The sequence below is a fragment of the Oryzias latipes genome, chromosome 5, assembly GCF_053564925.1.
Source record: "Oryzias latipes strain Hd-rR chromosome 5, Olatipes_Hd-rR_3.1".
NCBI lineage: Eukaryota > Metazoa > Chordata > Actinopteri > Beloniformes > Adrianichthyidae > Oryzias > Oryzias latipes.
In genome coordinates, this window is record NC_136241.1 from 31,819,071 (window position 1) to 31,833,463 (window position 14,393).

A 14,393-nucleotide genomic window follows, 5' to 3' on the forward strand; every position below is an offset into this window, starting at 1 on the left:
GGCCAACCTGTTTGAGCCCTTTTCTGTGTATAATCCACCAGCTTTTCGATGAAGCTGTGTGGAGATGTGGATAACCGTTGACCTGCAGAGCCTCCCTACAATAGGAAACATTCAAGTTTATCTTCTTTGTATTCTTTTCATGTGGCCGCTGCACATAATGCATGTCTGTATTTTGCAGTGTCATGTTTTCAACGTTTGATATTTTTAGGACAAAGTCTTAAATAGGTTTGATTTAAATGTGTACATGTTTAATAAAAGATGTTTTTTAACATATATTTAGGGAATTATGTTTACCAAGAAGTGCAATAACATTGCATCTGCATATGCAATGCACTAAAATCCATGCAAAGCTGGCAGAAAGACATGTTTAGGTGACATAACTATAGAAACGTAAAAGGTCACTAAACAAACAGGAACAAGCCTTTGTTCACCTTTGCTTTCACCTTCATTGTACTTTGAACACATCGGAGTGGCAGACCGCTGCCATGACTCTGCAGACTTGTCTGCCTCCCTGCAGGTTTGGTTAGCATTAGCCCGCCGCCCCGCCTCCAGCTGTCATACGGCATTGTCTCGTGCCACCAACAGCTGCATCTCTTCCCTGACTGTAGGTTTGTGAATTTAAGACTTTCCCGTCAGGTGTGAGCTCAAACTTGTGCATTTTTTCCGCTTCATGCCTGGGTTGAAACCAACATTTCAGAATGACTAATGCGTCCCCATTGCTGTGATGGTTAAAAGAGTCGCTTTGTGTATGCGTATTGGTTTATTTTCTAATCATCTTAGTAAACTCCTGATGATTTCAGCTTTTTTGTCCTGCTTACACACTCAGACACACACAAAGCACCTTCACAGACAGACCCCAGGAGTTATTAAGCTACTTCATCTTAAAGGTGATTAGGAGCCAGATGGTCACGGGAGCATTTACACCCGATCCAAGTGGATTTAAGATAAACAAATAAATAAATGTACTTTTAATTTGTGTGCAAATATTACAGTTGTAAGTCAGACAATCACAGACTGTTTATGACTGCAATTAAAAGAGTGAAGCTTATAAACTCTGCAGTCTGGAGTAAAAAAAAAAAAATCCTCCATCCTCCTGCTGTTACTTTTCGTCCTCCAGGGGAATATGGCAGACACCTGCAGCTGCAGACGCATTTTTCACACGCTCAGCTGCGCACGCACATGCAGCGCGTGTTTGCTCGCTACAGTAGCTTTTCTGACAGGATACTCAGCACCCAGCTCTGTGCCCCCCCCCCCCCCCCCACACACACACACACACACACAAACACACACACACACAACCCTTGTTTCCTTCAAAGATGAGGGGTCAGGTTTATTAAGCCAAAGATGCTAACAGACACAGACTCTTCATAGCTCCCCTGTCACTCACTTCCACCCTCCCAGAACATAGTCTGAGCCTCGTCCACATTACTCATGTCCTCATGTGCAAGTGTGTGTGTGTGTGTGTGTGGGTGTGTGTGTGTGTGTGTATGTGTGTGTGTGTGTATGTGAGGGTGTGTGTGTGTGTGTGGGTGGGTGCTCAGCAGAGCACACAAAGACCCGCAGTGACATCAAACTCATTCACACTGTGTCCTCTGTTTATGCTCACCCAAGAGGTGCTCTGTTTGGAGGGGCTTTTGCTTACCCCCCTCCCACCCCGTTACACACACAGAGCCCTCGCAACCCCAAGACGACCACAACATTGCCAACACACATACAGGGTTTATTGTGAAACATGAACCATAGAGAATCTTCAAAGGAATACATTTACCCCCCCCCCCCCCCCCCCAAAGTGCAAGGAGATAAAGAAATTCATTCTTTCCCATTCTGCCCTCATAAACCTCAGAAACGCTTCCCTTGTGTCCAAACTGCATGAATAATGACAGCGAGGACCGTTACCGGGCCGACCAACATATGAGACCCTGATAACAGGAGGATGCAAATGCTGGCTGGACTGAAGCGCCTTTTATTCCCCACCAAATTCAAAGGCACACATTTAAATGTAGAATCGTGTGTTTATGGGACAGAATCGCATTATTTTCTGTCGTTTTGTTGATTTTCCAGACAGGTGAGTGCAAGAGCAGTGACAGTGGACTGTCAACAGAAAGGCAACACGCTTCACGCTTGCTCCACATTGTGCATTTTCAGTCAGAAAAGAAAGAAAGACAGAAAGGAGGCCGACTCCCAAAACAGCTGTGGTTAAAGTCCCTCTGTCTTTATTTCAAGTCCGTTTGACGGCCAAAACTGAACCAAATCATGTCAAAGTGGCCTAGTCACAAAGCAGGAAGTGAACAGGAAGTGTGGATAGTTCAGCGGCAGCTCGGCAGGAAGTCATTCTGCAACAGCAGCACGCCATTTGGGAGTGCTGATGCACAAGAGGAGTTCTTCAAAAGACGGATTGCACAACTATGTGCCAACAATTTGGATCCATGTAGGGAATTTAAAAGATGAAATAAAAACGTCTAAAAACCAGAATTAAAACAATAAACGAACTAACAGTTTGGGGGTTTTTTTGTTCAGCTTCCTTGAACCCTAAAATAAAACATCTGGAGGACATGATATCAGGTAAAATTCCACATTTATTACATGTTTTCCTCTCTGGATAGTTAGTTTTTATTCAGCCGTGATTCTTTATCACTCTAGTTAATGTCCACCACACCTCATGTCTGCAGATTTCCATTCCAAACTGTTCTTCAAAATTTCCAGAGGTATCAAAACTAGCAAACAGAGGGATTTTTTTATTCCAACCGGTTGATGCTGCTGCTGGTATCAATACAAGCAAACAAATGCTCTCTAGAAAAACAGTGTGGAGTGAAACCAGGGGACCACCGGCGAGAAGGAAGCAGGCACAGATGTGGACAGCCCGCATGGGTGTGTGCCCTGCCATGCTTCCTGCTCCTCTCCCACCCCCCCTCGACTGATCACAACGCATTTCACGGGAACCAACAAAAGCTTCCACTTTTTTTTCTGAGCCAAAACCAGAAGGTCAGTGGCAGAAAGCCGCAGCTACACCGTCATAAACCCCCTCTGCAAGATCTCGACCACCAACCGTTTCCCACCAAATCCAGCAGCCAGTCAGCCCCCACGGGAGGAGTGTGACCCAGACAGAGGCAGCGTGGCAAACTGTAAACACACACACAGGAAACAGGCGAGACTGGCTGCCTACACAGGACACGAGTCCAACAACAAAACACTACCTTTTGTTTCTTTCGTCCATTTAAAGCTTTGTGTATCAGCTGTGAGAGGCCTCTTCCGCTCCTACTCTTTGTTTTGAAGTCTGAGGAGCACATTCATGACTTTTTTTTTTATCTGAAGAAGCCTGATTTAGTTTAATTGATTCATCAGCTGAGCTCTAGTAGCCTTTCAGCCAGAAGACTCTACGTCAGAAAAACCCTCATCCTCCACCTGTGGGCTGCCAAAGAACAATGAATATTTTATGTTGCTGGTACATTTGTTGGCGTGTCTTTTTAGTGTCAGCCTCCCAAACCACAGCAGATAAAGACGCAGAGCTCTCAACTCCTGAGCGATTCCTTGGGCAATGTGCTTAAATTAAACAGAGACATCTTTGAGAGCTAAATCTGATGTGAGAGCAGCGGTCACAAGTTTAGAGAGTGGAACGACAATCCGCGTCTGTATTTAGGTATAAACCCATATTAGTGGTGTAATGATCCATTTTGACAACGATTTAATGTCATCATAATTTGTGATTGACGATACAATTCATAGCCGATATTGGTTCATTTTGAACGATCCCATCCACTGACTGAAAATCAATACAAGACATTAAAATTCCACCAGGGACTCGGAGAGAAATACCTGAGCAGGTGAAGTTTTCCAGATTCTTTGTGTTTCTTGCAAATATTCAAGTACATATTAATTATGTGTACAAACAAACAAGTAAACACAAAGAAATGTCAAATCCATTCACATTTTAATTTCCTAAAGTTCAGCCCACTGTTGTTTTTCCACATTCAAAGAATCCAATGAAAACATTCTTAGAATATTCTAGCACACTGTATGTCTTTGGTAAATTCAAAGTGTTTCCACACATTGGACTGAAATGATGGACTGATCAGCTTTTGCTGACATCACGTGTGTTGTCCGCTGTGATGGTCTTTTTTTACATTGTAGTAAAAAAAACTACTGTGTGTCAATCTAAATGGAATTATCGATTATAAGTGATTTATTTTCTTTTGAATTTTCTTTATAGTGGTTTAGGATTCAACTTGGCTCTGACAGATCAATCTGGTTGGATTGTAGGAATAGAAATCAATTCATCGATCAAGTTGATTTATTGTCACATCCCTATAACTGATACACTTTCTTCACAATTCAGTTCAAACATTGATGTTTGGGTCACGTTTTGATTCTGTTTGTTATGTGATTTGGGTATTACAAAAAAAAGCACAAAAAACTCAGAGAAATCCTTTTTTGATTTGCTGAGAAACAAATAACAATGAAGAAAAACCTTGTTATAAACGTTACAAAACAACAAATAGTAACTCCTTCTCAAAGCCTCACTCCGCTCATCATTTGTCAAAATGTTTCCAGCAGTCTTTTACTTACGATTATGCTGTTTTTGGCCAAAATTAAAAGAACCTGTGTGGTTTTCTAGGACAGAGTTTGTGCAGAGCGGCAACAGTTCAACAGAAATTCACATCTGAGTTGTGGGTTGGATCAGACAGAGTAAACTCTTCTCCTTCCCATCATCTGCCTCTCCGGCTAGCTTACGGAGCCTCCAACCTTACATTAGTGGTGTAACAAAAAAGGTGACCAATATCAGAGCTATCCAGCCGTACAGTTTCCAGATGCCAGCGTAGAAGAGGAAAACAAAGACGTTCGTGCATCTGTTTGTCTGCCAGCGGATGCCTAATGGAGCAGAGTGGTAGTCACTTGTACGTCACACGAGCTTTATCCAGTTTTTTTGTCTGCTCCTGCTTTACAACGATTTGAGTAAAAAAATACTCACAACCACAGTTTTGAGCTTAATTTTTTTAACACGTGTCTTTAATCATGAGAAATTGTGTCACCGCTGCTGTTTCCATGTGCAGCCACGGAGGCTGACTGAACAGTTTTTCTGCGGACGATGTGGTGCCAGTATGAACACGGGAGCAGCAGGAAGCAGAGATCAATATGCAAATAAAAGTTTACACAAAGCCCATAACTCTCCTGTCAAGTTTTCACTCGGCGAGAGCTGAGTTATTAGCATCGGTGGGGGCCGCGCACACACACTGAGGGCCACTTCTGATGTAAAGCTTTCAATCAGCGATGAGGGTGAAGTGAAACTGCATGCATGTCTGCGTGCTCTAACGAATCTACTTATCCTTCCCGCCTGCAGCAGACTGGGCTGATGTCATAAATGAAAGCAGATGCACAAAGATGCAAAAACCGGGAGCCATTAACCAGCAGCCACTTAGTCCCAACATTGCATTCATGCAGTCATGGATGCTGTGCCTGCAATGCAGATGCAGTCTGATCAACCCCCCACCGAGCGGAGTCCATAAAACAGGATTGTAGGTCATTTACTGGTTACAGAGGAGGAAGGCGGAGCGGCCTCTGAGGAAGCGACCGTCAGCGTTGACCTCAGACAAACGGCAAGTCCTGCTTTTCTGCATGGAGAAGCAGAACGTGGCAGCAATTAAACCGCATCCCCTCTTATCAGAGGATTACTTTCTTTAGGAGAAGGATAAAAGAAAAAGCTTGAAGGCAGTTGGGGGAGGGGGGGTGCATGTGACAGGAAGTTTCATTCTGTGTATTTGCCCACTTCCCTCTTTAAGAAAACAGACTTCTCTGGGGTTGTCCTCAGGCATGAAAAAGGAGGGAATAATGTGCACAAATTCTGCAGAGTTTTTAAAAAGGTTCAAACGAAAGCTGCCTGGACTGAGGGTAAAGCTGCCTGGACTGAGGGTAAAGCTGCCTGGACTGAGGGTAAAGCTGCCTGGACTGAGCTTAGTTTGATAACTTCATCTGAGCTGCAACCACAAGCCGAGTTTCTCTTTTCACCTTTTCTTTCCTGTCGTCATCATCATCATCACTTCCTGTTACAGTCAGGGTTGTGAACAAGCACAAAGCAGATTCATTCTACACTTCACTAGTCGCTGAAGCACCCCCCCCCCCCCCCCCCAGGGGAATAGAGCCATTGGTTTTAAGTCTCTCCCTAAGGTCGCTCCAAATGACCCCCAGCCCCCTTAAACCCCTGCTGAGCTCAATCAATGGACTTTAAATGACTTCTTGATGAAGAGCTGCTCGTTTTTATACATCCGCATGGAGCCAACACTTTATGATGGGACAAAGTCTGGGAGGCTCCTCCTCACCTCCTTTCATTGCACCGCGAGTACAGACACTAAGTAAATTCCCCAGATTCAACCCGAACCTTCCACTGATTCAGCCCAAAAACCGATGCGCGACCTCAGCCTCTGCGCAGACAGTGACTGACTCTGCTGGGGAGGGAGTCTGTCTGTCTTTGTGCCTTTTCTCTCTCTAGAGTTCCTTCGCTGATGTAACTCAGCAGTGCACGTGCAAGGACAGGGTTGGTCCCATCTGGATCAGGTGTTTTTACAAAGGTGAGAGGTCTGTGAGGACGATCACACAAAGTGGTTTTGCAGAGAGACGCCCTTCTCCTCCCTGCGCCTCTCTGCACCTGCCTGCAGCTGTCCTTCTCGTCACATGGCCGCGTGTCAAAGCCTCTGCGGGGTCGCTCCCGCACATCTCACTGCAGACGCATGTTTGCCTGAACTATGAACAAGCAACATAAGCAGCAAATGCGTGATTTCAGTGCGATCCGGGCGCACGGAGGACGCGTCTGCGCGAGCGCCTGCGGGCACAGACACAATGTGGTCTGCTGAGGTCGGCACATTTCCAGCAGACAGACTTACCTCAACGCAACCTTCACGCAGCAGTCACTCTGGCTCGCCATGATCGATGTGATGCGGGCTGTTTCGGTAATGCTGCGCGTTCGGTGTGGTTCTGAAGTCCGCGGGAGGGAGCGGGCGTCAAGACCTGCCGGCGGTGCGGTGCCGCACCGGGACTCCCCGCGTCTGGTTGCTGCCCCCCGCCGCCGCGGCGGTCATGTCTGCCCGTCGCATCCCACACTTGGAGCCGCTTTCCGCCTCTTCGTTCCGCGGAGCGTCTCCGCCGCTACATCCTGTTCGAGCGGTGAACGTGCGCCCGTCTGCGGCCACGGCGCTTCTGTGCGCGGTCACGCAGGAGGAACTGGAGGGGCTGGTGCTGCATTCACGGGCTGTCGGAAACGAGACAACTCCACTTAGAGTCTCCCAAAACGATCAGCCCTGAAAATGTTCCAACTAAAAAAGTTTTTACATTAGTTTCATTTTTATTTTATCGAATAACATTCGTGTAAACTTTATTTAACCATATAACAAATACTAATACATTGATGAAGTTCCCTGTTGAGTCATGCATAAAAACTGTACTAAGAATTGTTTAAATTATATTTTATTAGTTTTTAACTAAACTGCAAAAATACCGGTTTAATAAAATTCGTTCAAGCTAAGCCTCACAGAAATGTATCATCCGCAAATGTAATTTAATCTACAAATAAATAAAAAAATACACATTTGAAGTTCCTTGCTTTTATTTCTGTCTAAAATGACCAGCATCGACTTCCATTAGATACAGTTATTTCTAATTTTGAAAAAAGTTTAGCTTAAGTTAACAATCCTTAAAAAAAATCACCTCTGATCAAAAACAAACTCACAATTCTAGTTGGTTCATTAAAAATTTCAGGTGTCAAAGTTGTCGTTCATGGGAATCACTTCAATAAATTCTCTTATTATCATCATTTCTCACACAAGGTCACCCTTGTGTTTGACCCTAAAACCTGGCTGGAATGCAGAAGCTGACTGTTCTGCCTCTGTACATCAGCTCTTTGATTTAAAGTGGATGTTACTTGGATATTTTTTGTCATGAAAGGAAAATTTTGCTGCCCAATTTCTTCAGCTGTGCGATGGATAAACGTTTTTAATGTCCAGTTTTCTGTTGAGGCAGCAATATGGAGACACTTAACAGGCCAATAAAGAAGCATGGCTCGGATCCAGGGCTGCTCTCAAAACCTCTTGTGCTGAAAAGAGTTATAAATGTCTAAGTGAGCCCTGAAAGCAACACTTTGTGTTTGATTGACATGGCATGCAGCCAATTCCCCTTTTCTTTATATACCCTATCAGCAGTTTGAATGCAGGATTGGCCCCGCCCATCAACACACCCACTAACGCTGCATATTTCTAACCTGTGAAGGATGCTGTCCTTTTTTTACCCGCCCTGAAGCAGAGCTGTCCTGTGACAGGAATGGATGGGAAGTGACACTGAACATTCTTCCCTTTGCAGATAAACATTTCTTCAAAAGGGGAAACTCAGGTCCTTTCTCTTGTTGGAGTCAAACACAACTTCCTTTCCCCAGTTTTTCCCCAGTCACTCTCGTCACGCACTGGGTTTGTGGAGGCCTTCTTTTTTCTATCCTTAAACTTTTAGGCGTCCAGGTTTCCGTTTGACTGCTTTAAATATTCCATGCAAAATGAGTGAGCAGCATGCAACAGCTGCCAGTCTCCAATCTAACCAGGATTTTGCATATCTGCATGGCAGTCATTACTCTGCATGAGCTCACTTTAGAGTCCCTCCCTGATCTTTTGTTAAAAATATTTTAAAAGTGTTCCCAGTGGTCTTTTAATTATTAAAATTTTGCCATTTTGGAAAAAATAAAACACTGTTTGGAAGCAACCCCGCCCCCCTTCCCTTCTCTGTTGCTGAAAGCTAAGAGCAGAGAGCTTGTGGCCCGTCCAGAGTATTTTCTGTTACAAATACGCTCTTCTTTTAAAACTGCATTTTTTTTTGTTGGCTCCTGACTCACACAAAGAAATACTCAGAAATACAATTATAAGCTTTTTTCTATTATTGTTATTTGTTTTACCATTTGTTTTAGCCTTCAGCTACTTGGCTCCCAAACTCTGGAATTCTCTTCCTCCTGATTTCTGTGGCATTGAGTCTTTCCAGAGCTTCAAATCCAAACTCAAGACTTATGTGTTTAAATCTGTCTTTTCAATCTGACTTCACTCATCTGTCAGCTGGTATTTATAGACTCGGCCCAGAAGATCATCAGTGGTCCTCTCCCCACTTTAGTTGAACTGCACAAGTGAAGAGGGGCCAACACGTCCTCAGGGACACATCACACCTGTTTCCTTCAGGACGGCGGTACAGAGCAATCCGAGCACGTTTCCATCCCACAACCATCTCCACACTGAACAAACAAACACACACAGGAGGGCTGCTGAAATGGAAAATGTACAATAAGTGGACTAATATGAGGGTAGAGTGGTCTTTTTTTGCTGCACCAAAACTTGCATTAAGTTGGTTATAATATTGTTTGTGTTGTTTATTTTCAGAATATGTGACTTAGAAATTTTGTGCATGTAACATGTCTCAATGATAATAAAGTCTATTCTATTTTATTCTGTTGTGCTTTTAATGTGTGCTTTTAGTGATTTGATTGTTTTTTGCTTTAGTTTTCTTGAGTTTTTGAAAGGCACATTTGTCCTCCATCATCAGAAAAATCCCACAAAAACATGTTAAAAACGCCAAAAAGACTATTTTTTTTCACACAAAAACGTGTTTTTTTTCTATATCTTATGCATACAGAAGCTCATATGTTTTACTACTAACTAAAAAGACATTTGTTTCAAAGGAAAAAAAAATGTTTTTTTTCTGTCCTGCAAGAACAATAATCTGATCAAAAAAGTGTTTTTTTAAGCAAAATTATCTTATTTTGAGAAAACATGTTTAGTGACTAGAAATTATTTCCAAAAATAGTAATTCTCGGTAGGACCTTTTTTCTTACTCTCTTCACAGATCTTTTTGGTGCCTACTTAAAGAAAATCTACCAATGGGGAAAGAAATTTTGATTTTTTTTCCCCAAAGGGCCCGTTTTTGCAGAGCTGACAGCATGTGTGATGGAACTGGGTGCTGGTTGGTGCTGTGCACGAAGGAACCTGGATTCCTCGCAGGATTAACACCCAGTTATGAGGACAAAGCGGATCTGCAGGGAACACAGCCACCGCAACTGGGACAGCAGTACAAACAAGTAAGCAGCCCGATCCCACCTCTTCAGTTCAAACTTTTCGGACCAACTCAGGATAACAGAAATAGGGCGGCGTGCTTTTCTGAGCCAGCTTTGAAGCTCTTTCTGTCCTCTTCTTCAGGCAACGTTTTTAAATCTCTCCCCCCTGCACATTTTTAACTATTCTGCATGCAGGTTTAAAACCCTGCAGTTGTTTTATTTTAGCATTTTTGTAATTCTTCATATTTAGTATGTTACAGATTTAAATGAGGAGAATCATTTTTGCACAGAAGTGCTGGAATACAGTCCTTTTTTTTGGTAATCTCTAAAATTTCATGCTCACCAACACATATTTGCATGCTCCAGTCTGATTTCCGTGTATTTTTTTGTTATGTTTGGCTCAAATAGATGAAGATGAGTCACAGCTCTGATGTGTCTTTAAATACAATCAATATATGAAAGAACATAATGAAGGAACTTCCTTTGCTGCCTTTTTATGTTCTGAATACTCCAGGTTCATCTCCAGTCCAGCCCTGAAAATAGAAAAAAATGAGAGGTGGAAGATGAAGGTGCACTCTGACGCAGTCTCTATCCTCCTTCTTATGCTTTGATGTGCCCATAATCCTTTGCATGTGTTTCTATATTTGGCTCAGAGGCTCCAAAACCTAATCTTCCCGTTCTTTGTTGTAACAAAATGGTTGGAATTGGGCAGATTGCAGAAACACACATACTGCCCCGCGTTGGCACAAAGTGCATCGGTCCTAATTGTGTTTTTCCGAATGCAAAGACCTGAGTGAGGCCTAAACCTGTGCCCAGATGCTAGACCATGTCTGAACTCTGAGCGCCACAGAGGAGCCGTGCTTCAGATTTATTTGTGTCAGCAGCGGCGGCGGTGTGAAGCAGAGCAGCTTCCTGCTTGGACCCCCCAATGGGTTTTGTCCTCCCATCCTGCAAAGCCTCACAGGTTATTTTACAGAAGTCATGATTTGAAGGAAAAAAAAACTCCTCTTCTTTAAATAAACAATTTTACTGATAAAGTGATGATTGCAAATTAAGGGGATAATATTGAAATTACGCATCAAAGCGAGCTCAATCATCTGTGTTTATGGGTAAAAAGTTACCTGGATAGATTGGATTCATATGGAATAAAGGCCTGCAGGTATAACCAGTAAGTGTTTATGAAAAACACAGACATGGCAGAAAACAACAGCTTTTCTGTGTGTTCATGAATGCTTGTTTGTCCCTGTGTTGCTGTGATGGACCAACAAAGCGCCCATGGCGGCCCGCCTCCCACTGACAGCCAAAGGCTTGATCTCCACAACAACGCAAAACAGGGAGAAGCATGTAAGGCCAACAGTTTGAGTGAAAACACTTGAGGCTTTTTACACAAAGAACATCACTTCATTCACCTCATTTAGAGTGAAGTAAACATGTAATGTAAATAAATAGTGTGCGCTAACAGCTTTTTCTGTCCTGGTTTGTATGGACAGCCTTAAATACTATAAAAAAGCAATATTCTCTGACAGTTCAGCACGGAGGTGGGAGCTTCATCATAGGACAGTGACTGTGACAGTACTTATTCTTAAAGTCACACTCCTATAATTTTGTTATCTATTTTCAAAGCATTCCCAGTGTTTCTGTTAATTATTATCATGTCATTTTTAGACAAAATCAATAGACCTGTGTCGTTTTCTATAGTTTCTGCAGAGCGGCAGGAGTTCATTTGAAATTTGACAGAGTCAGAGTTGCTGATGGGACAATTGTGTCCTCCATCATGAGAAAATGCCACAAGGATATGTTGAAAACCCAATTGTCATCAGAGTGACTTTTTAACAATTCAAAGTGTTCAGAGGAATTCATTTTGGGAACTTGAGGAATGATCTGAACCTGAAGAAAAGAATCTTCTGTGTTGTGAGGGACTGTCCGTCTTCCAGCAGCACAGGGGATTGCAGTGACAGTCCATTAGTCAAAGATGTTGTGACTGACTCAGCATTTGGACACTGAAGAAAGTGCACCTTGAAGTAGTTTTACCCCCGGGGCCTTTCCTGACCCACACTTTTCCGCCCCGTCCGTTCACTCGGCGCAGGGCGAGCAGTGACTGGGCTGTGGACTTGAAGGTGCCTCACGGTGGCGGGGTGCTGCAGAGGAGTGATGACGTTTATTGACAGAGTTAGTTCTGCAACAACGAGCATCCACGCGAGTGTGTGTTCATGTGAGCAGAGGAGGTCATGGAGGGCTGAATCCTGCGCCTCGAGCACACTACATGCTTTTTGCATCACCTCATTCACAAAGACTAATGGGCTCTATCTGTGTCAGTTACCAGGACAGACCCCAATGCTGCAAACAAACACAGCCCAGACTTCTGTTGAGGAGAAATTCAGATGAGTATGTATTCTGTCTGCGCCCAAAGCACAGGGAGATGAAACTAATTAACACAAACACTTTTGGGACTGTGCGCTTTTCTAAAATGACTATGATATCTTCTTAAGTAGACAAGAAAATCTAATTAAAACATGGACAAAATGGTCAAATTATTAAAAAGGCTTCAGATTGACTGCCATCCTACCCCACGTCCTATCATCTTGTCTGTGTAAGGGCATCCTGAACCTTGTTTCTATGGAAACCGCCTCTAAAGGAGGCAGGAAGAAAGGGACAGGAAGAGGTGCTGAAATGGCAGAATAGTCTTTGTGCTTGCAGCCACTTAGAGAGCCAAACGGCCCAGAGAGAGAACAGAGGGCGAAGCAGACACTCACAAAGACCTTCAACCTGAAGCAGTAGATGAAGAGGGGAAAGAAAGAAGCGTCGCCAGGGGCCACAGTTCCACTCTGAAAGTCAATTGGCTCACATAGGGGATCAGAATTTTCTGAATAAATATGTGTTGGATGACTTTTTGTTCACATTAAACACAAAATTGTTGAAAAATTAAACCCAAACAAAAAAAATAACCCTAGAGGGCATGAAACTGAAAGTCCTGTTCAGACAACAAACCCGCCGACGTTCACACCGTCTCACAAACAAGCCATGAAATCTCACTCTATTTTGTGTCAGAAAATTGGATTGCTGCTCCAGCTAACTTGATTACAAACAGCCTCTGCCTCACTCTGGGGCTGTGCCACTTAATAAAGCTTAAGTGCAAAGGCACATCAGTGTGTTCACACTCACACACAAACAGAGTCACATGCTAAACGCACACTATGCAGATCTGTACATCAAAATGTTTCATGCAGGTTCCATCCAGATAGAAAAATACGTCAACCAAATGCTGTAGATGTGGGATCTTTGGAACATTTACTAAATTTGCACAATTTGCTTAGCAAGACAAAGAAAGTGTGCATAATACACAATTCACAGTGTGCTTTAAGAATAATTTAAAAAATGCTTCAGATGCCTAACAGAAGTTTTTGTTACATTTTTTGTGAATGTCACTATTTAAAACCTGTTGTCTAACAGATCTGAAATTTGTTTACATGTTGATTTCTTTATTACTGAAGAAAAAAAGTATTGTCACCAAACCATGAATTGGCACCCAAGATATCAGTCTCAGTACTTCAATTTTTTAATGATAACTAATGTAAAAAACAACAAAATTTATGTCATATGAAAGAATATTTTTTAATCAAAATGCTAAAATAAAAAATGATCACAATTATCCATCAATGTTTTACACTTCTTTAGGTTTGATCACATATCATTTCATTTGTCAATACATGAAACATTTTTTGTCTTTAACAAGGACAAATAGTCTACTTATCTGAAAATGAAAACTTTTAAATAAATTCTATCTAAGAAAGAAGTTGATCACAAAAAAAACACTTAAGAACAAACTTTGTTTTTATTTCAGGCATTGAACTCCCATAAAGGAAATGAGGACGGAATGTAGCTCTTTGGCTCCATCTAGTGTCGAGCTGTGGAACATGAAGCACGGTTTGTCAGAAGGTCAGTCTTGAATGAAAGCAGATCGTAAACAATTTCATTTTTAGGCATAAACCAAAAACAAAAATTGGTTCAATAATCACATTTAAGCTCTAAGATGCTTAAAGTATTTGTTTGATTCTTTTATTGTTCTCTTATAAGAACTAGTAAATTATTTCTAGTGTGATTAAGAAAATAAATAAAAAGCCTTTTATAATTTCTTAAGGCTTTTTTGTGTCTAAAGTATAATTTTAAGATTTCTGATGATAACATGGTCAAATATTGGATGCTGATTAAACAGAACACACTGAACAGACAGAGCAGAGGCAACAAATGAACTTAATTAACCGCAAATGGGTCACATGACTACTTTAGATTAATAGAGTGGCTTTTTAGATTGAGGACTTTTATTTGTCAA

General features: G+C 42.3%; 1 protein-coding gene across 13 annotated transcripts in view; it reads right to left on the minus strand.

The window, feature by feature from the left end:
• The window catches only part of kif21b (kinesin family member 21B), a 61,585-nt gene extending 54,347 nt beyond the window's left edge, over nt 1-7,238 (minus strand). For 8 of the 13 annotated variants that reach the window (XM_078948129.1, XM_078948127.1, XM_011475544.4 and 5 more), the window contains exon 1: nt 6,873-7,189. In XM_078948129.1, the coding sequence (XP_078804255.1) occupies nt 6,873-6,913 (41 nt within the window). In that variant the 5' untranslated portion in view covers nt 6,914-7,189. Of the gene's footprint in view, nt 1-6,872 lie in introns of all 13 variants that reach the window. The other 5 variants (XM_078948130.1, XM_078948123.1, XM_078948124.1 and 2 more) reach the window with 2 other exon arrangements.
• Nucleotides 7,239-14,393: the final 7,155 nt, after the last annotated feature.